This window comes from Ranitomeya imitator, chromosome 5 (assembly GCF_032444005.1).
Source record: "Ranitomeya imitator isolate aRanImi1 chromosome 5, aRanImi1.pri, whole genome shotgun sequence".
NCBI classification, from domain to species: Eukaryota; Metazoa; Chordata; class Amphibia; order Anura; family Dendrobatidae; genus Ranitomeya; species Ranitomeya imitator.
This window is the reverse complement of record NC_091286.1, coordinates 257,294,736-257,318,560: the sequence shown is the minus strand read 5'-3', so window position 1 is coordinate 257,318,560 and position 23,825 is coordinate 257,294,736. Positions and strand designations below refer to the sequence as shown.

The 23,825-nt window shown below is 42.0% G+C and overlaps 1 protein-coding gene across 4 annotated transcripts in view; it reads left to right on the top strand.

Moving 5' to 3' along the window:
* NCOA7 (nuclear receptor coactivator 7) overlaps nucleotides 1–23,825 on the top strand; it is a 252,173-nt gene that overhangs the window by 45,973 nt on the left and 182,375 nt on the right. For all 4 annotated transcript variants that reach the window (XM_069726086.1, XM_069726084.1, XM_069726087.1 and 1 more), the window contains exon 2: nucleotides 15,004–15,140. In XM_069726086.1, coding sequence (XP_069582187.1) covers nucleotides 15,091–15,140 — 50 coding nt within the window. In that variant the 5' untranslated portion in view covers nucleotides 15,004–15,090. The remainder of the gene's footprint in view (nucleotides 1–15,003; nucleotides 15,141–23,825) is intronic.

The window sequence follows — 23,825 nt, the reverse complement described above, 5'->3', positions numbered from 1 at the left end:
CCACCCCATTAGCAAAAGAGTTTCAAGTAAGAAGTGGACTTTACAGTATCCAAACATTCCATCTGCAATATGCCCAGTACCAGATACAGAAGAGCTGCCGGTTACAAAAGCTCCAGAAACAAGTCAAGTGAGGAAGAAGGCGCTTGGTGTCATGAGGCATCCTCCTCTCATGACCCAGACTTTCTGTCAGCAACCTCAACTGAATCACACCTTGTAACCACACCTTCCGGAACTGTGATAAAGATCTTGTCCAATACTTCTTCATGGAGGACGATCTTGTGGCATGCAACAACATAAGCAGTTTAATAGAAGCTGTAAATATAAGTTATAATCCAGAGGAATAGAGGCAGTTCATCGATTTGTCCAAAACAAGCCTAATAGCTGTCTTACTCCAAAATTGCAATGCGTTAACTTCAATTCTAGTTGGTTATGCAGTCCACACAAAAGAAACCTATGACAACATGAAACAGCTGTTGATATGCCTGAACCATGACCAACATTTGTGGTCCCTCTGTGCTGACTTAACCCCTTTCTGCCATTAGACGTACTATTCCGTCCATGTGGGGTGGGCCCTACTTTCCAAGGACGGAATAGAACGTCATAGGCGATCGGCCGCGCTCTCGGGGGGAGCGCGGCCGATCGCGGCCGGGTGTCCGCTGCATATCACAGCTGACATCCGGCACTATGTGCCAGGAGCGGTCACGGACCGCCCCCGGCACATTAACCCCCGGCACACCGCGATCAAACATGATCGCGATGTGCCGGCGGTGCAGGGAAGCATCGCGCAGGGAGGGGGCTCCCTGCGGGCTTCCCTGAGACCCCCGCAGCAACGCGATGTGATCGCGTTGCTCCGGGGGTCTCCTACCTTCCCCCCTGCAGCAAGTCCCGGATCCAAGATGGCCGCGGATCCGGGTCCTGCAGGGAGGGAGGTGCCTTACCAAGTGCACTTGGTAACGCTGCAGCACTCTGAGACAGATCGGTGATCTGTCAGAGTGCTGTGCAAACTGGCAGATCACCGATCTGTATTGTCCCCCCCAGGGACAAAGTAAAAAAAGTTCAAATTTTTATTTACAAGTGTGTAAAAAAACAACAACAAAAAATCCTAAATAATGAAAAAAAAAAAAAAATTATTCCCATAAATATATTTCTTAATCTAAATAATTAAAAAAAACAATAAAAGTGCACATATTTAGTATCGCCGCGTCCGTAACGACCCGACCTATAAAAGTGTCCCACTAGTTAAGTCCTTCAGTAAACACCGTAAGAAAAAAAAAAAAAACCGAGACAAAAAACAACGCTTTATTATCATACCGCCGAACAAAAAGTGGAATAACACGCGATCAAAAAGACGGATATAAATAACCATGGTACCGCTGAAAGCGCCATCTTGTCCCGCAAAAAAAGAGCCACCATACAGCAACATCAGCAAAAAAATAAAAAAGTTATAGTCCTCAGAATAAAGCGATGCAAAAATAATTATTTTTTCTATAAAATAGTTTTTATCGTATAAAAGCGCCAAAACATAAAAAAACGATATAAATGAGGTGTCGCTGTAATCGTACTGACCCGAAGAATAAAAGTGCTTTATCAATTTTACCAAACGCGGAACGGTATAAACGCCTCCCCCAAAAGAAATTCATGGTTTTTGGTAATTCTGCCTCACAAAATCGAAATAAAAAGCGATCAAAAAATCTCATGTGCCGGAAAATGTTAGCAATAAAAACGTCAACTCGTCCCGCAAAAAACGAGACCTCACATGACTCTGTGGACTCAAATATGGAAAAATTATAGCTCTCAAAATGTGGTAACGCAAAAAATATTTTTTGCAATAAAAAGCGTCTTTCAGTGTGTGACCGGTGCCAATCATAAAAATCCGCTAAAAAACCCGTTATAAAAGTAAATCAAACCCCCCTTCATCACCCCCTTATTTAGGGAAAAATACAAAAAATTAAAAAAATGTATTTATTTCCATTTTCCCATTAGGGTTAGGGCTAGGGCTAGGGTTAGGGCTAGGGTTAGGGTTAGGGCTAGGGTTAGGGTTAGGGCTAGGGTTAGGGCTAGGGTTAGGGCTAGAGTTATGGTTAGGGCTAGGGCTAGGGTTAAGGCTACAGTTAGGGTTAAGGCTACAGTTAGAGTTGGGGCTAAAGTTAGGGTTAGGGTTTGGATTACATTTGCGGTTGGGAATAGGGTTGGGATTAGGGTTAGGGGTGTGTCTGGGTTAGAGGTGTGGTTAGGGTTACCGTTGGAATTAGGGTTAGGGGTGTGTTTGGATTAGGGTTTCAGTTATAATTGGGGGGTTTCCCCTGTTTAGACACATCAGGGGCTCTCCAAACGCGACATGGCGTCCGATCTCAGTTCCAGCCAATTCTGCGTTGAAAAAGTAAAACAGTGCTCCTTCCATTCCGAGCTCTCCCGTGTGCCCAAACAGGAGTTTACCCCAACATATGGGGTATCAGCGTACTCAGGACAAATTGTACAACAACTTTTGGGGTCCAATTTCTCCTGTTACCCTCGAGAAAATACAAAACTGGGGGCTAAAAAATAATTTTGGGGGGAATTTTTTTTTTTTTTCACGGCTCTGCGTTAGAAACTGTAGTGAAACACTTGGGGGCTCAAAGTTCTCACAACACATCTAGATAAGTTCCTTGGGGGGTCTAGTTTCCAATATGTGGTCACTTGTGGGGGGTTTCTACTGTTTAGGTACATTAGGGGCTCTGCAAATGCAATGTGACGCCTGCAGACCATTCCATCTAAGTCTGTATTCCAAATAACGCTCCTTCCCTTCCGAGCCCTCCCATGCGCCCAAACGGTGGTTCCCCCCCACATATGGGGTATCAGCGCACTCAGGACAAATTGCACAACAACTTTTGGGGTCCAATTTCTCCTGTTACCCTCGGGAAAATACAAAACTGGGAGCTAAAAAATAATTTTTGTGGGAAAAAATTTTATTTTATTTTTACGGCTCTGCATTATAAACTTCTGTGAAGCTCTTGCTGGGTCAAAGTGCTCACCACACATCTAGATAAGTTCCTTAGGGGGTCTACTTTCCAAAATGGTGTCACTTGTGGGGGGTTTCAATGTTTAGGCACATCAGTCGCTCTCCAAACGCAACATGGCGTCTCATCTCAATTCCTGTGAATTTTGCATTGAAAAGTCAAACGGCGCTCCTTCCCTTCCGAGCTCTCCCATGCGCCCAAACAGTGGTTTACCCCCACATATGGGGTATCAGAGTACTCAGGACAAATTGTGCAACAACTTTTTGGTTCCAATTTCTTCTCTTACCATTAGGAAAATAAAAAATTGGGGGCGAAAAGATAATTTTTGTGAAAAAAAAATGATTTTTTATTTTTACGGTTCTGCATTATAAACTTCTGTGAAGCACTTGGTGGGTCAAAGTGCTCACCACACCTCTAGATAAGTTCCTTAGGGGGTCTACTTTCCAAAATGGTGTCACTTGTGGGGGGTTTCAATGTTTAGGCACATCAGTGGCTCTCCAAACGCAACATGGCGTCCCATCTCAATTCCAGTCAATTTTGCATTAAAAAGTCAAATGGCGCTCCTTCGCTTCCAAGCTCTGTCATGCGCCCAAACAGTGGTTTACCTCCACTTATGGGGTATCGGCGTACTCAGGACAAATTGTACAACAAGGTTTGGGGTCCATTTTCTCCTGTAACCCTTGGTAAAATAAAACAAATTGGAGCTGAAGTAAATTTTTTGTGAAAAAAAGTTAAATGTTAATTTTTATTTAAACATTCCAAAAATTCCTGTGAAACACCTGAAGGGTTAATAAACTTCTTGAATGTGGTTTTGAGAACCTTGAGGGGTGCAGTTTTTAGAATGGTGTCACACTTGGGTATTTTCTATCATATAGACCCCTCAAAATGACTTCAAATGAGATGTGGTCCCTAAAATAAAATGGTGTTGTAAAAATGAGAAATTGCTGGTCAACTTTTAACCCTTATAACTACCTAACAAAAAAAAAATGTTGGGAAGGGCAGCATCCTATGAAGGAAAGCCACCTATGCCAAGCATGGTATCCATCCACAGACAGCTGTTTTGGGGTTTTTGCCCCTCATCAGTGTGGAGTAGGAATCTGGCTATTAGGAGCAGTGCCTAGTAAAAAGGCTATAAAGGCACAGATTATTGGCCTCGGGGAGACCAAAACATCCAACACCGCAGAGACACCATCACGTGTTTCTCAACGCAGTGATTCCAGAACACTGCCCCCATCCCTTATGGGAAATATGCAGATGCATGTAAAGAAGCTGCGGAGACACCATCACGTGTTTCTCGACGCAAGCAGTGAATAGCCAGGCCTTTCCCCGGGAAGGAACAACCACGGGAAGGGCAGCATCCTATGAAGGAAAGCCACCTATGCCAAGCATGGTATCCATCCACAGCTGTTTCGGGGTTTTTGCCCCTCATCAGTGTGGAGTAGGAATCTGGCTATTAGGAGCCTTTATAGGATGCTGCCTTTCCCGTGGTTGTTCCTTCCCGGGGAAAGGCCTGGCTATTCACTGCTTGCGTCGAGAAACACGTGATGGTGTCTCCGCAGCTTCTTTACATGCATCTGCATATTTCCCATAAGGGATGGGGGCAGTGTTCTGGAATCAGTGCGTTGAGAAACACGTGATGGTGTCTCCGCGGTGTTGGATGTTTTGGTCTCCCCGAGGCCAATCATCTGTGCCTTTATAAAAAAAAAATGTTGGTTCCAAAATTGTGCTGATGTAAAGTAGACATGTGGGAAATGTTACTTATTAAGTATTTTGTGTGACATATCTCTGTGATTTAATTGCATAAAAATTCAAAGTTGGAAAATTGCGAAATTTTCAAAATTTTCGCCATATTTCCGTTTTTTTCACAAATAAACGCAGGTAATATCAAAGAAGTTTTACCACTATCATGAAGTACAATATGTCATGAGAAAACAATGTCAGAATCACCGGGATCCGTTGAAGCGTTCCAGAGTTATAACCTCATAAAGGGACAGTGGTCAGAATTGTAAAAATTGGCCCGGTTCATAACGTGCAAACCACCCTTGGGGGTAAAGGGGTTAAAGTTGGTTGCCCTCTTACTTGTTCTCCAGGGTGGATAGACAAAGTAATGCTACTTTCTGTGTAAGTGGGATAGCTGTGCATAAGATTATCACTACAAAAAAAGAGTTCTGCCTCTTCCACATTCCCTTCAATCAAGGTGTAAAATGTCCTGCATCCAGCACTTGTTGACACACATAAAATTTTGTTACCGACATTTCATATCAGGTTGGGCCTAATAAAGAACTTGTAAAGGCAATGGATAAAAATGCAAAAGAATTTAAAGGGACTCTGTCACCTGAATTTGGAGGGAACAATCTTCAGCCATGGAGGCGGGGTTTTCGGGTGTTTGATTCACCCTTTCCTTACCCGCTGGCTGCATGCTGGCTGCAATATTGGATTGAAGTTCATTCTCTGTCCTCCGTAGTACATGCCTGCAGTACAAGTTTCTCCGTGAGTATTTATAGTGTAGCGAGTTGCCTTGTACATGGGTGAATGGTACTGTACTACTGGTAATTAATTTGTAGGTAACTATGAAGAGTTGGTGGAAAATATCCTTAAAACATATATGGATTCTGGCTGTAACCTATCCTTAACCCCTTCATGACCTTGGGATTTTCCGTTTTTCCGTGTTCGTTTTTCACTCCCCTCCTTCCCAGAGCCATAACTTTTTTATTTTTCTGTCAATATGGCCATGTGAGGGCGTATTTTTTGCGGAACGAGTTGTACTTTTGAACGACATCATTGGTTTTACCATGACTTGTACTAGAAAATGGGAACAAAATTCCAAGTGCGATGAAATTGCAAAAAAAGTGCAATCCTATGCGAGTTTTTTGTTTGGCTTTTTTGCTAGGTTCACTGAATGCTAAAACTGACCTGCCATTATGATTCTCCAGGTCAATACGAGTTCATAGACACTAAACATGTCTAGGTTTTATTATATCTAAGTGGTGAAAAAAAATCCCCATTTTTCGTGATCTGGGGTCGGGTGAGGGCTTATTTTGTGCGTGCTGAGCTGGCATTTTTTTTATTGCTAGATCGGGCGATTCTGAACATGGCGATACCAAATATGTGTATATTTTATTTTTGTTTTATTTTGAATGGGGCGAAAGGGGGTGATTTAAACTTTTAAATTTTTTTATTTATTTCAAATTTTTTTAAACATTTTTTTTACTTTTGCCATGCTTCAGTAGCCTCCATGGGTGGCTAGAAGCTGGCATAGCCTGCTCGGCTCTGCTACATAGCAGCGATCATCAGATCGTTCCTATGTAGCTTAATTACAGGCTTGCTATGAGTGCCGAACACAGGGTGGCGCTCACAGCAAACCGGCATCAGTAACCATAGAGGTCTCAAGGACCTCTGTGGTTACTATCCTGACGCATCGCTGACCCCGATCATGTGACGGGGGTCGGCGATGCGTGCATTTCCGGCTGCGCGGCCGGAAGCGGTAGTTAAATGTCGCTGTCAGCATTTGACAGCGGCATTCAACTAGTTAATAGTGGCAGGTGGATCGCAATTCCACTCGCCGCTATTGCGCGCACATGTCAGCTGTTCAAAACAGTTGACATGTAGCGGCTTTGATGTGGGCTCACCACCAGAGCTCACATCAAAGCAGGGGATCTGACCTTGGACGTACTATCCCGTCCGAGGTCAGAAAGGGGTTAAAAATGTGTTCGCGTCTCGACTTTTTTCCACCAAACTGTAGAGAAATCAGCAACGAGCACGGTCAGAGATTTCACCAAGATATTGCAGCTATAGAGAAAAGATATAAAGGAAAATGAAATCCATCCATGCTTCCAGATTACTGTTGGACAATTTTTAGGACTGATTTGATGCAGGAGTACAAGAGACAAACAAAAAAAAGAGTTGTTAGTGAATGAAGACCATATTTTACAGTGCAATTTCTGTAACTTTATATTCGCAATAGTTTAGACGTGTTTTAGTTATTTGAATTGTTGCTAAGTTTCCTGTAAATAAATATCAGAAAATTGGAATAACTAAATATTTAGCATCTTTATATTTGCAAAAATATGAATGTTTCAAAGTATTCAAACTATTATACATTACTTATATGTAGCAGTAAAAGGAAAACTTTGATAGCATAGACACAAAAGCCAACTAAAAATTTTCATTAAACATAAAGCACCAACCCATTTCCTCAAATAAAGGATGGGTCACACTCCAAATAAACTATAAACATATTGACCATAGAGTCATTAAACTCAGTCACGAAGTGTATTCAATCTTAAAACCAAATCTTTATTAACACATAGACAATACAAAACGTTAAAATAGTGCCTCAAAATCAGAATACATATTCACTCAAGGTAAGCGACGGGAACTACAAATGCATTCTATCCAATAACTATAAAGATTAAATAGTCCTAAAAGGATGTTTCCTTATAAATTATATCACAGTCATCAGGTGATCCTTAACCACATTGTTAACACATCTCTCCATGGGAAATGCCCAATTATTCAAAGTGATAGTACACCGAGATTAGTTATTGATGAATCACAGATGGTCCACACAGAGGAGGATGTGTTCAGGACCCAGGGCTAATCCCTTACCACATTTATTCAAATCCAGGGGGGATTACACATATCCCATACTACTAAGATCCAGGGCAAAAAAGCCCCTGTCATCAAACGAAACGCCTCTGTGCAACTCAGTGTTAACAAACCAGCCATACAGGTGACCCCCTTATACTGTCAATATTCAAATATGCAAAAAAATGGGCAATTTGCCCGATACATATTACCTCAGTGGACTCGCTGTTCCCCGGCCTCGTGGCACGCTATCCCTTGACAACCCCGACGCGCGTTTCGCATCTGCTTCCTCCTGGGGGCGTGTCAAGGATCAGGCAGCATAGGTATTTAAAATCCGCACGTACCAATCAGATTACTCAAATCGGGATATCCCCGACGCGTCATCCGGGGGCACTCACCGCTGTCAGCCAATCCCGCACGGGGAGCTATCCCCACTACGTCATCCGGATACACCCTCCACCCCTCTACCAATACAATACAGGGGCTGGCCCCGACACCTTTCCCGGAAAAGCCTTCCACCCATCCCTTGATAAGACATAAGGGGGCGGTCCCGGGTGCTCCACCAATCAGGTGCTGGGGGCCGCTCCAAGCAAACCAGCCGGAGACTCCCTCAAACCGGCAATAACCAGGGCATGGGGAGCCGTCCACCGTCCATATCCCGGCCAGCCTGCATCCGCCCGCATTAGCCGTTCACCGCACCGGGCTAACCGCCACACAAGAAGGAAGTGTCTTACAGGTGGAGGCTAAATAAGATATCGGACCTCGGCGGCACCTCTCCCAATTCATATCTCCCAAGCAACAGGAGAACGGATGTCCCGGAAAATAGACTGAATTAACTAATATAGTCCACCCTCCTTACCGACAAATAGATGGCATGACCAGTCAGCACACTCACGGTACCATCCCGACATTTAGACACACTAAGCAAACATACCACAATAATCTCAGTAGCAAAACCCTTAGATGTAACAGTACCCCCAACGTTGGAGATAACCCAACCACCCCCCAAAAAGGGGAATGTCAATACCCTGTGGGTCCAAGCTGTATATAAGCCACGCCAAAACCCCAACCACACAGGACTAGCAAGGAGCATCAGTCACCCCACCTGCAGGACAGAGTACCAGACGACACCATCGCCTCCAATGCGACCGGGGGGTAGCGTGACTCACTACATAATGGGTCCATATAAATCCTAACATCCACGAAACAAAACCCTACCCATATGGGGCTGATAGGCAGAAGGATTCACAAAATAGGCACCCACCTCATACCCCCAAACCCCCGAAGCATAAAACACAAGATGATGCCACCAAAACCATAATAGGATGAAAACATCACACAAACGATGACAATTGTTTGTAACAATCCGGCCAGTTTCTGATCCGTATCCTTGTAAATTTCGACCATACTTGTCAGTGAAGGTGACTCAATGTCTCAGATGGAATCGGTTTCACATCAATGTCCCAAATGAATTATCATTTATGCAAAAATATCAGATGGAACCAACCTATGCCATACATTCCAGGGTGGCAGCCAAGGGTGGGGTCCATTGTGCTCCAAGTTATTGTCAAGAAAACATCAATACACCAATGGTAACTTCACTATCCGAGATATAGCGGGGAGCATCACTGGAACCATAATGACCTCTCGATGTTATGTCCCGACCTTAGGCTTGTAATAGCCTCCTAATATCTCTTCAAAATATTCGGCTTTCAAAAAGCCCTTTGGTGTTGTCTCATTAGCTCATGGCGTCCTCTTAAGTGTCCAAATCCCATCATCCGGTTGATAACCCATCCAGCCACAAAGAGGGTGCAAAATACGAGAACCTGAAAAGTAATGCGCAGAATTAAAACCGAACACTTACAATTCTACATGAATAAAAACCTAAGCCCAACACAAAATAAAACAAATTAAAACGACTGACGACAACACATACAGTGGGGCAAAAAAGTATTTAGTCAGTCAGCAATAGTGCAAGTTCCACCACTTAAAAAGATGAGAGGCGTCTGTAATTTACATCATAGGTAGACCTCAACTATGGGAGACAAACTGAGAAAAAAAAATCCAGAAAATCACATTGTCTGTTTTTTTTACATTTTATTTGCATATTATGGTGGAAAATAAGTATTTGGTCAGAAACAAACAATCAAGATTTCTGGCTCTCACAGACCTGTAACTTCTTCTTTAAGAGTCTCCTCTTTCCTCCACTCATTACCTGTAGTAATGGCACCTGTTTAAACTTGTTATCAGTATAAAAAGACACCTGTGCACACCCTCAAACAGTCTGACTCCAAACTCCACTATGGTGAAGACCAAAGAGCTGTCAAAAGACACCAGAAACAAAATTGTAGCCCTGCACCAGGCTGGGAAGACTGAATCTGCAATAGCCAACCAGCTTGGAGTGAAAAAAATCAACAGTGGGAGCAATAATTAGAAAATGGAAGACATACAAGACCACTGATAATCTCCCTCGATCTGGGGCTCCACGCAAAATCCCACCCCGTGGGGTCAGAATGATCACAAGAACGGTGAGCAAAAATCCCAGAACCACGCGGGGGGACCTAGTGAATGAACTGCAGAGAGCTGGGACCAATGTAACAAGGCCTACCATAAGTAACACACTACGCCACCATGGACTCAGATCCTGCAGTGCCAGACGTGTCCCACTGCTTAAGCCAGTACATGTCCGGGCCCGTCTGAAGTTTGCTAGAGAGCATTTGGATGATCCAGAGGAGTTTTGGGAGAATGTCCTATGGTCTGATGAAACCAAACTGGAACTGTTTGGTAGAAACACAACTTGTCGTGTTTGGAGGAAAAAGAATACTGAGTTGCATCCATCAAACACCATACCTACTGTAAAGCATGGTGGTGGAAACATCATGCTTTGGGGCTGTTTCTCTGCAAAGGGGCCAGGACGACTGATCCGGGTACATGAAAGAATGAATGGGGCCATGTATCGTGAAATTTTGAGTGCAAACCTCCTTCCATCAGCAAGGGCATTGAAGATGAAACGTGGCTGAGTCTTTCAACATGACAATGATCCAAAGCACACCGCCAGGGCAACGAAGGAGTGGCTTCGTAAGAAGCATTTCAAGGTCCTGGAGTGGCCTAGCCAGTCTCCAGATCTCAACCCTATAGAAAACCTTTGGAGGGAGTTGAAAGTCCGTGTTGCCAAGCGAAAAGCCAAAAACATCACTGCTCTAGAGGAGATCTGCATGGAGGAATGGGCCAACATACCAACAACAGTGTGTGGCAACCTTGTGAAGACTTACAGAAAACGTTTGACCTCTGTCATTGCCAACAAAGGATATATTACAAAGTATTGAGATGAAATTTTGTTTCTGACCAAATACTTATTTTCCACCATAATATGCAAATAAAATGTTAAAAAAACAGACAATGTGATTTTCTGGATTTTTTTTTCTCAGTTTGTCTCCCATAGTTGAGGTCTACCTATGATGTAAATTACAGACGCCTCTCATCTTTTTAAGTGGTGGAACTTGCACTATTGCTGACTGACTAAATACTTTTTTGCCCCACTGTATGTATATCCATATATATGTACACAAGTCGACAAAAGCAGGCAATCACAAAAAGGATCCAAAGCCTAGGTTTTCGTTTAATCCCTGCGGAGCCAGGGTGCCTAGCCGGTAAATCCAGCGGCTTTCAACCTGGGCCAGCAGTTTCCCCTCATCACCTCCTCTAGGACCCAAACTGACCAGGTCTATACCCTTCACTTTCATCATCCGAGGATCACAACCATGGTATTTTTTGTAATGCCTCGGAATTGTCTTGAGACTGGAAATATCCTCCACCGTTCTTGCTTTTTCAATGTCCAGGAAATGTTCCCGGACACGAACCCTTAACTCTCTAGTGGTAAGGCCAATATATACCTTACCACAGGGGCAGGTCGAGTGATAAATCACCCCCTTAGATGTACAAGAAATGAATTTCCTAATTTCAAAGGCTTTGGACCCATCAAAATTTGAAATTTTTTTACTCTTAACACAATTAGCGCAGGCTTTGCAGCGACCGCACGGGAAGAAGCCTACCAAGTCCTTATTGATGTCCCGTTTCTTACTTGGCTCGTAGTGGCTATGCACCAAAATGTCACGGATGTTTCTTGACCTCTTGGCTACTATAGCAGGTTTAACCGGTAAAATCTGTTTTAGAACCGGATCAGTATGTAAAACTGCCCAATGTTTTTCCACAATCTGTCTAAACTCAAACCATTTGTTGTGGTAACCCGTAATCAGCCGCACCTGATCTTTACCATCATTTTTTATTTTAGGGTTGTTGTTATACAGTAGAGCATTTCTAGATGTGTTCCTTGCTCTCATCAGACCCCTCCTAATAGTTTTTTGGCCATAACCACGTTGTGAGAACCTCTCCACCAATTTTCCAGATTGAACCTCAAAATCAGCATCATTCGAACAAATGCGACGGACCCGAAGGAATTGTCCAATTGGTATTCCTCTAATGGTGGAGGGCAGATGTGCAGATTGGGCATGCAGCAAAGAGTTTGTAGCGGTTTCCTTTCGGAAAACATTGGTGATAATTTCCCCCTCCGGGCGGGCACGTATCTGCAGATCCAAAAAGTCCACCGATCTTCCAAATTTGAAGGTGAGCTTAATGTTAACATTATTCTGATTCAACTTGGCCATGAGGGCATTGAGATCAGCAATGCTCCCCTCCCACACAAACCAGATATCATCAATATATCTCATCCATTCCTGGATGAGATGACTCTGGGGGATGGGATTACTCATAAAGATGTCCCTCTCCCAAGCCCCCAGAAATAGGTTTGTGTAGGAGGGGGCGCAGCATGCCCCCATGGCGGTGCCCTGTAATTCCAAATATGTGCCCCGCCCGAAGACAAAAACATTATGTGTGAACACAAACTCCAATAATTCGAGCAGCAACACAATCAGCTTCCTGTCCAGGTTACTCGATTCAAGATACCACGCTACTACCCTGACTCTGTCTGCATGCCTAATTGAGGTGTAAAGCGCCTCCACATCCGCGGTGACCATAACACTATTGGGACCCAGCTGAAGGTTATCCAGTCTCCTCAGGGCTGCTGTCGTATCTTTAATAAAAGATGGCAACTGACAAACTAACGGCTTGAGGTAGTAGTCGAGGACCTGCGTGACGATCTCACAAAGACCCCCATTCCCCGACACAATGGGTCTTCCTGGGGGGTCAATGGGATCTTTATGCACTTTTGGTAGTAAGTATAGGGTTGGCATTCTTGGGTGCATATTTCTAATCAACTCCCACAGTCTCTTAGGGACTGTGCCATCCAAGAATGCCTTTTCCAAAATGTCACTCAGTAAGTCCTGATAACACCTCAAGGGATTACTGGTCAGCTTTTTATAACAGTCTTTGTTATTCAGAAGTTTGTATGCCTGTTTCTCATACTGGGCGTGGGGCCATATAACTAGATTTCCACCTTTGTCGGCTTGTTTAAACACATCATCCCACCCCTTCAGAATATCCAAAGCCTTTTTGTCTGACTGTTTTATATTAGAATGGCGGAATCCACTACCGGCCAACTTTTCTATTTCACCTGTGACCAGCCGTGTAAATACCTCCACTGCTGGGCAAATATTAAAAGCTGGAAATTTTTTAGGCTTCCCCACCAAATGGTTCGGAAACCCACTCACCTCCACTGGGCAGTTTTCTTGTTCTAAAGCTTCCAGATCTGCCAGGGCTTCCCTTTCCACCTCCGTGTCAAAACATAAGTCCCCTTGCCCTTTATGGTGAAGTTTCTTTAAAATTAATTTTCTTGAGAAGAGGTGTACATCTTTCACTGATGTGAATGCATCTAGGGAAAATGAGGGACAAAAAGTGAGACCCTTTTCAAGAATGGACGTCTGCTCGTCAGACAACACATGTGATGATAGATTAATCACCTTCATTCTGTCGCTCCTTTGATATGGTCTCTTTTTAAAAAAATCATGTGGTTTAGATGCACCGCCATGTCTGGTGCGCTTATTCCACGGGACCATATCCACATCCTGATTAGATGTACCCGCATCAGACATTGATGAGGTGGAGCTAATCGAGGACTATTTAATCTTTATAGTTATTGGATAGAATGCATTTGTAGTTCCCGTCGCTTACCTTGAGTGAATATGTATTCTGATTTTGAGGCACTATTTTAACGTTTTGTATTGTCTATGTGTTAATAAAGATTTGGTTTTAAGATTGAATACACTTCGTGACTGAGTTTAATGACTCTATGGTCAATATGTTTATAAAAATTTTCATTGTCAGATTTGAAATAAGGAGGTCGAAATAATTAAAAATAGCTGAACCTGAAAACTTTTGAAAATATATAGAATAGTGAGTGTATTCGGATCACACTCGCCCGGGCAAGTCAATGAGTCTGTGGAAAACATTGAACTGCTCTCAGATGAGTACAGTCCAATTTCCACGAACTGATAGAATGGAGAAGATGGAGATTTTTTTTTCTCTACCTTCTCCTCATCTGAGAAAATCGGATCACCCTATGCTCAGAGTTTGATTAGTGTGTGATTTTCATAACTGACCTGATTTTCTTGGATGAGAGAATACGTGGTCGTCTGCACCTGCCCTAATACAAACCAGTGTGAAATCAAGTGTAAACAATAAAGGAGCTGCAGCACTCGCTTGAACTGCCATGTCCCTTTAAACAAAGGGTGCGAAGAGTTGGATTTCCTCCAGTCTAATATTGATGGGATCCCAAGAATATATCAATCAGTGTTAAAAACCTGAAAATCTAAAGGCTCGTTTACACCAACCGACAATCTTTGTCGGGAACATATCGCCTCATGCAAATGGAATTTGCTGCTCACAACATGCAAAGATTTTATTTACGGTCATTCTGTCCCCATACAGTTTCGTCAGTTATGGTGAACCAGGCCAAGGGTGTAAAGGTGTATGTATCATAAAGGCAGCCTGTGTGGCTTCTGAAAAGGCTCTTGAGTAAAAGGCCTCAGCTCAGGCTGGCTCAACCTCCTTTTTCTATGGGCTAAGTGGACTTACACATGACATTACATGACCAGTAGTGGGTTGGAGAAATGTTCAAGTCAGATACAACCTTAGTGCAGTGAAACGTGTTAAATGCATTGGAGCAGTGTGCAGCTATATGGAATTTGACAATTCAGAAAAGCACCTGCAGGCAGAAGTTGTGCAATGGTCTACTCCTAATATTTATCATAGACTTTGTAACTAAATAATTCCGCCTATTGTGTACATGATTTTTTATGCAGTGGTTATGTTTTTCTCTTGGCACATGGCGCACGGCATGTGACCCACTTTATGTCACTGAAGTTTATTTCTCCCTCTGTCAGCTTATGCAGTTGATGTCTGATCACTCAGAGAGCAGGTTGTGTGTTCACCAGGTCTTCAAATAAACGTCTTTGTGTTGTTATAGCAGGAAGAAAAGCAGTGGAAATGAAGCAGTGAATAGAAAACCATCTCTTAACTCAGGAACTTGTTCCGGCTGCTCACAATATTTATCATGGACAGCAAGGAAGAAAAGAAGGAGAGAAGACCAGGCTACTTTGCGAGGTTGGTTGTTTTATTGGTGAAATTAGAATGTATCCTACTTTTGTATTTAAGCTGGCCATACACATTAGATGTACAGTATATCTGCCATGCCTGCCCATTTCAGCAGAACCAGGTGGCCATCAAATGTATATGGAGGCCTTTCCAATCTCCCCTGATGGTAGATGGCTGGGGAGGAAAGGATCTTTCATATTTGATTTCAACTGACTACATTTCCTGTTCTTGGGAGGAGAATTTGAGATGTCTGGCAGTGGGCTACTCCCCTTTTCTTACTGAGAACTTGCGAAAATTTAAGCTAGCGTTCATGTGTATAGGGAGGTTGAGTGAGCGAGCTGTTGGCCAAGCAAGCATTTGGTCTACCGTTCTCTAAAAAGTGTATAACCAACCTAAAGTGGTCATACACAGGCAATAGCTGCCAGCCGAACGTTCATTCTACTGACTCTTGGCTCTCTTGACTTCCCCATACACAGGAAATGCTCGATTTGGCCAAGCATTAGTTAATTTCAGTGGCGAGGGGGGAGAAAGCTGATGAGAAAGCTGCTGTCAGACATCTTCTCTTCCCAAGAACAAAAGGTCCGGTTTTTCAAACTGTCCGGTAGTCCACAGGCAAAGCTATAAAGGCCCCACATGAACATTAGCTCTATGTAAGCTTGCAATAATGTATAGTGTTATATCCATTAATATGTATTATTTTTGATAATTGTACAATAGTTAAAAATATCCAGTCAGGCAAAATTATAATAAAAACAACTTTAAGAAAACCTGTCAGCATAAATGTGGAATCTAAAGTAAAGACAAGGCTGTAATGGAGCTGTAATACTGACTACATTGCTACCTTTGGTGAAGAAATCTACTTTGTGGTTCTTCTTTAACCCCTTCACGATAAGTCGTGTATCCCCATGAGTCGAGGCTGAGCCCGCATCTTTTCCGGCACTTGACAACTGATTTGACCAGCTGTCATGTGCCCCTAACAGCCACGGGTAGAATTGCGATCCATCCGCAGCTATTAACGTGTTAAACGCCATTGTGAATCTCTGACAACAGCATTTAACATGATCCCGCCGGAAGCGTGTCACAAACTCGGCCACTGTCACATGATCGTGGGGCACCGATGCGTTGACAAACAATACAACCGGGGTTCTGCAGAAGACCATGTGCTTGTCATTGCTGATCAGGGTAATTGATTATTTTTGATACACATAGCTTTATGTAGCACAAGCGATGAGACGACCGCAGCTTTATGTCTCCAAAAGTGTAAAAAAATGTTTTTATAAATATTTAAAAATTAAAAAAATCTAAAAGTTCAAATCACGCCCTTTGGCCCCATTCAAAATAAATAATACACATATTTGGTAACGCCCGATCTGTTAAAACATAAAAATAATTAATCCAATCAGTGAACAGCGTAACGAGAAAGGGGATCAAAATGCCAGATTTACTTTTTTGTTGTGCAACATTTCTATAAAATTCAATAAGAGATGATCAAAACATCATATGTACCCCAAAATCTTACAAATAAAAATGTCAGCTCGGTGACTAAAAAATAAGCCCTCACACAGTCGAAGATCTGGAAAAAATGGAGACTCTACAGGTCTCGGAAAATGGCGCCATTTTTTTGTTGTTGCAAACTTTGGACTATTTTTTGCACCACTTAAATAAAAAAGAACCTAGACATGTTTGGTGTCTATGGACTCATAGTGACCTGCAGAATCATAATGGGAGGTCAGTTTGAGCATTTAGTGAGCATAGTTAAAAAAAACAAACTGTGGAATTGCACTTTTTTTGCAATTTTACAGCACTCAGAAACTTTTCCCGTTTTCCAGTACACTGTATGCTAAAATCAGTGGTGTCATTCAAAAATACAACTCCTCCCACAAAAAAGAAGCCCGCACACAGCCATATTGATGGAAAAATAAAAAATATGAATGTGCAAATTGTGGATATCTTGTAAAAGCTTGGGAGGCTTAGGGTGTGTTTCCACGGTCAGGAAACGCTGCGTGTTTGACGCTGCGAACATCCGCAGCGTCAAACACGCAGCGTTCAGATGATACAGCATAGTGGAGGGGGTTTCTTGAAATACTGACTCCACTATGTGTTGAAAGACGCAGGTGGAAGACCCGCGGAAACGGACATGCAGCGCGTCTTTCCAGAATGCAGCATGTCTATTTACCATGCTCTGTCGCCGCACCGTAAATTTATCATAGATTATCATTAGATGCAGTAAAACTGCATCTAATTAGTCACATGCGTAATAACTGCGTAAACACAGCTTACTACGCATGTCTACTAATTTAAATAAGGTCTTACCTGTCACACCGCTGGAAGTCCGCGTCCACTGCAGTTCTCGCGATAACTTAGCTTACCGCGAGAACTGCTGTGCACATGACCGGGGGTTATCTCCGGTCACCCTAAGCTAGTTCTCATGGTCAGCTGACCACAGGGGCTAGAGTGTAGGTGATCACCGGAGAGTTATCTCCAGTAGTCATCTACAAGCCTTGCTATGTCTGGATGTCAGGCATCCAGATGTAGCAGAGCTAGACTCGTTGTGGCACACTCGTTATTAAGGACTGCGTCGGACCAGGGAGTATACTGTTTGTTTGTTTTTTGTTTTGTTTTTTTCAGAAGATCGATGGCTTCGCTTGGTTTACCAGTGTAATAAAGATGGCAAAACTGTGGTGTTGTATTTCATTAAAATACTTTATTCTGCATGTGTGGGTGTTTATTTAACCCTTTACAAACTATAGGATTAGTAATGAATAGGTGTCTTATTGACGCCTGTCCATTACTAAGCTGGCTGAATGTCACCTTACAAAGGTGACATTAACCCCTTATTACTCCATATGCCACCACTACAGTGCAGTGGGAAGAGAGGGGCTAAGAGCTGGAAATGGTGCATCTTACAGATGCGCCATTTCTAGGGCAGCTGGGAGCTGGTATATAGGGCCAAATATACAGCTACAGGCTGATATTCATAGCCTGGGAAACTCCATGGGTGTTAACCCCTTCCCAGGCTATAAACATTGCCCCCTAGTTACTGGCTTTCCCTCTCTGGCGCAGAAAATTGCGCTGGAGCCCACGCTATTTTTTTGCAATTTTTTTTTTAAACTAAACAGATATTGCATTTAAGGCCGGTGCCACACTTGCGAGAAACTTGGACTGGAGAGTTCAGCTGCATAGAAATACATGCAGCCGCACACTCCGGTCCCGAGTGCCAGCGGCAGTGCCGGGTATTGAGGTGCGAGACTCATGCGAGTTTCTTGCATGTGTGACCCCGGACTGACGCAGATTCCGTGCGTGTGTGTCATTATTTAAGGTTGGGATCAAACATGCGAGAAACTCGGACGAGTCTTGCATCTTAATTCCCGGCACTGCCGCCGTCTCTCGGGAGCGGTGCATGCGGCTGCATAGAAATACATGCAGCATTAATTGGCATTAATACCCAAGCAGTGCTGGGTATTAAGATGCAAGACTCGTCCGAGTTTCTCTCATGTGTGATCCCAGCCTAACTCTTTATATACCATTTTATTATGTTTATTACTAAACATCGGGCTTGGTATTATCTATAGATATATCTATCTATTATCTTCTATCTACCTGTTATCTATCTATCATCTATCGTATCTATCGATATATCTATCTATTATCTATCGATATATCTATCTATCTATTATCTATTGATATATCTATATAGCTATCTATAGATATATCTATCTATAGATAGATATATCGATAGATTGATAGATAGATATATCGATAGATAGAGAGCTCTATCGATAGATTTATAGATATATAGATAATAGATAGATAATAGATAGATCTATAGATAGATTTATAGATATATATATATAATAGATAGATAATAGATCTATCTATAGCTATATTTATCTATTATCTATCTATCTTGTATCATCTATCTATAATCTATCTATCTATAGCTATATCTATCTATTATGTATCTATCTCTATCAATCTATTATCTATCTATATATGTATCAATCTGTGTGTAAACATTATTCTTCAATAGAGTATGTAAAAGAAGAGGTTGGACAAGGAAATGACATCACAGTTCTTTTTTTTTTTGTATATCTTTATTTAGCTTACAAAAACACACACAAATCCGCATGAAAAAAACGCATTAAAAACGCATCAAAAACGTATCTAAAACGTAGGTGACCTGCCAGTGACCTCAGATGCATATTTGGTGCAGATTTTACCTGTATCAAATCCTGAGCAAATACTGAGCCATTCCTGATCGTGGAAACATACCCTTATATATAATAATTATTTACAATTTGGGATGACCTAAAAGAAACCCTCACTAACATGTCCTAAAACCTAACTTTATTATGGATTAAAATAGTGGGTAAAACTAAGCATGAAACGTTCTGTCCTTATATTGCCTAAACGATTCTAGTAAAATGTAGAGGCGATTGCCAAATATCACATAGTGACACCCCGGGTGTCCATATTATAGGGCAAACAGGACAGTTTTTCCTAAAGCACATGTCCACCCATCATGTTCCACCGCAGATGTGGCGTCATCAGGGGATGGGATTATAGCTAGAGTCAGTCATGTTACCCTATTATTCATAGGAAAGGCCAATATGGAGGCTTTCCAGGTACCACAGCTGAATCTTGCATCTCCAGTTCTGAGAAACTCTATAAACATTTTGCTAAAAATTTGTGAATGCCATTGGGAGCTTGTTATTACGTGCTGTATAATTTAGTTCTAGATTATTGAGAAATAAATTAATATCTAGCAATTTAATATAATAACCCTTGGGAATTACACTAAAAGGGTGTTTTTGGCTTGAAGAAGAGCACAATGTCACTGGCTTTACAGGATTAAAAAAAAATGTACAATTTTTTTTTCCCCCAGAAACAGTGCCACTCTTGTCCACAGCCTGGCATTGCAGCCGGGCTCCATAGATGTGAATGGGGCTCAGCTAAAATACCAGGACAGCCTATGTACAAGAATGACTTAAATCACCATGATCGCCTTGTCTAAAAGTCACTACAAAAATTAATAAGAACCCCAACCATGTATGAAAAAATTAGCAGATAAATTCGAATTTTCTCCTATTCATTGTAATGTTAATCACAGGCGGCACATGGATTCCAGGATTACATACAGATGCCATTTGTGCTCTGTCTGTGATTTTTACAGACCCCCAGACTTGATTGGATCATTTTTATACGTGATGCCAATAAAAAAAATGGACATGTCTCTGTGATTTTGCTGCGTACACGCAATCTGCAAAAAGTCATGTAGATTGTAATTGGTATGAGTTCTATCCGTGAAAACCTCGAATAGAACACGTACATGAAAAACGGACATCTGGATGGGTTCTAAAGTAGCACGAAAGGGAAAGATGATTTTTAAACCACAGGAGGTACTTACATTTTTGTTCAGTCTGCGAAGGCAGTGAATGAAGTTTTTCTTATTTGATGCAGGAAAGAAACAATCACAACATTTTTACACCATTTACAAATCATCAGAATCTCTTCAACTGTAATGATCGGGTTGGTACAATTACAGGAATACCAAATATATCTACAGTACTTTTTGTTTACTACTGACTTGTTTAAAAAAAAAGGCGTATTAAAAATGTCATTGCTGCAATTATTTGTTTTTTTTTGTTATTTTTAGCATGTTTATTGGAAAACATACTTTTATTTTACTCCTAATATACAAGTATAAAAAGATTTTCTGGTATATAGAGATTTAGCTCTATGTACTAGTATAAAATGCCTATAAAGAAGAAAAATGCTATATGGATCATACTTAGCAGTGCAGCTTTTGGCTCACGGAACCCATCATGCTGGTGTTTGTGATACAGTTAGGTCCATATATATTTGGACAGAGACAACATTTTTCACATTTTGGTTGTAGACATTACCACAATGAATTTTAAACAAAACAATTCAGATGCAGTTGAAGTTCAGACTTTCAGCTTTCATTTGAGGGTATCCACATTAAAATTGGATGAAGGGTTTAGGAGTTTCAGCTCCTTAACATGTGCCACTCTGTTTTTAAAGGGGCCAAAAGTAATTGGACAATTGACTCCAAGGCTATTTCATGGACAGGTGTGGGCAATCCCTTCCTTATGTCATTCTCAATTAAGCAGATAAAAGGCCTGGAGTTGATTTGAGGTGTGGTGCTTGCATTTGGAAGGTTTTGTTGTGAAGTAAACATGCTGGTCAAAGGAGCTCTCCATGCAGGTGAAACAAGCCATCCTTAAGCTGCGAAAACAGAAAAAACCCTTCCGAGAAATTGCTGCAATATTAGGAGTGGCAAAATCTACAGTTTGGTACATCCTGAGAAAGAAAGAAAGCACTGGTGAACTCATCAATGCAAAAAGACCTGGGCGCCCACGGCAGGCAACAGTGGTGGATGATCGCAGAATAATCTCCATGGTGAAGAGAAACCCCTTCACAACAGCCAACCAAGTGAACAACACTCTCCAGGAGGTAGGCGTATCAATATCCAAATCTACCATGAAGAGAAGACTGCATGAAAGTAAATACAGAGGGTTCATTGCACGGTGCAAGCCACTCATAAGCATCAAGAATAAAAAGGCTAGACTGGACTTTGCTAAAAACATCTAAAAAAGCCAGCACAGTTCTGGAAGAACATTCTTTGGACAGATGAAACCAAGATCAACCTCTACCAGAATGATGGAAAGAGAAAAGTATGGCGAAGGCATGGTACAGCTCATGATCCAAAGCAAACCACATCATCTGTAAAACACAGCGGAGGCAGTGTGGTGGCTTGGGCATGCATGGCTGCCAGTGGCACTGGGTCTCTAGTGTTTATTGATGATGTGACACAGGACAGAAGCAGCCCAATGAATTCTGAGGTCTTCAGAGCCATACTGTGTGCTCAGATCCAGCCAAATGAAGCCAAACTGATTGGTCGTCGTTCCATACTACAGATGGACAATGACCCAAAACATAAAGCCAAAGCAACCCAGGAGTTTATTAAAGCAAAGAAGTGGAATATTCTTGAATGGCCAAGTCAGTCACCTGATCTCAACCCAATTGAGCAGCATTTCACTTGTTAAATACTAAACTTCAGACAGAAAGGCCCACAAACAAACAGCAACTGAAAACCACTGCAGTGAAGGCCTGGCAGAGCATCAAAAAGGAGGAAACACAGCGTCTGGTGATGTCCATGAGTTCAAGACTTCAGGTAGTCATTGCCAACAAAGGGTTTTCAACCAAGTACTAGAAATGAACATTTTATTTCAAATTATTGAATCTGTCCAATTACTTTTGGTCCCTTTAAAAACAGGATGGCACATGTTAAGGAGCTGAACCTCCTAAACCCTTCATCCAATTTTAATGTGGATGCCCTCAAATGAAAGCTGAAAGTCTGAACTTCAACTGCATCTGAATTGTTTTGTTTAAAATTCATTGTGGTAATGTCTATAACCAAAATTAGAAAAATGTTGTCTCTGTCCAAATATATATGGACCTAACTGTATATATATAGCAAAGCACTTTAAGAGAAAGATGGGTATAAACGGCACCGAATGCTGTACTTTACGTAGCGATATATAGATATACTAGATCCTTTGAAGATCTGGACGTTCCGAGGCTAGCTACTGACATGGGCGGTGCACAACTTATGAAATTGAAAGTCCATGAAGTAAATGAGAGAAGAAAAAGTGGACCCGTAGAAGCGCAAGTGCGCGAAACGGCCGTCGTCCAGTTGTTCACTCCCTGCACCCCTCTCCTCACCAGCCACCGCAGAAAATGTCTGTAACCTGCTAATCGCAAATAAAGGACAACACTTATACTGCACAGAAGGGTGAGTGCCACATTTTCTTCTCTCATTTAGTATATATATATATATATATATATACTTAAAGATGTATACTGGTATACTGAGCACAGACAAATGTTGTCTATCAAAGTCCTTAAATGTACAGGGAGATCTACACCAGAGAAAGCAGAATAAGAATAATCACAGCAGCATGACTGGCTGTACATATGCAGTAAGTCTGCCCATATACAGTACAGAACAAAAGTTTGGACACACCTTCTCATTTAAAGATTTAATCTATGGGAGGTGGAGCCGCATATTCATGACTGTAATGAGCGGTACCATGTGACCGCTCAATACAGGAAGAATCTGCAGCGCTGGAAGAAGCAGGGACGTCCAGGGACCGCGCCGGAAGTAGGCAAGTATAATTAGATAGCCCCCGCTCCCCCTCCCCTGCCGACCCCCGGGTATGACTCGAGTATAAGCCGAGAGGGGGACTTTCAGCCCCAAAAAATGGGCTGAAAATCTCGGCTTATACTCGAGTATATACGGTATTTTTCTCAATTTTGGGTATTTTTTTATCTTAGGGTTTTGAAAGTCAAAATTACTATTAATTAATTCACATCAATGCATTGAAGATATACAATGCCAAAAAATATAACTTTCAAAGAAAAGAACTTTCAGAGTGAGCTAATGAAACCAGCATCAACATGTTGCAAGCTGAACGAGCAGGCTCTGACATGCCCGGGCTTGATTCAATTGTTTTATCTTGGTTCTCGCCTGTTCACACTTTTTCATCTCAGTTCGTGTTAGCTCGTCATATTCAACCGTGTTTCCCAAAATTAGCATTATGGCTCAGCGGAAGTGTATTAATTCGCCTGACAGTTTCTGTTACATTTGTGGTAAATATACAGTGTTGA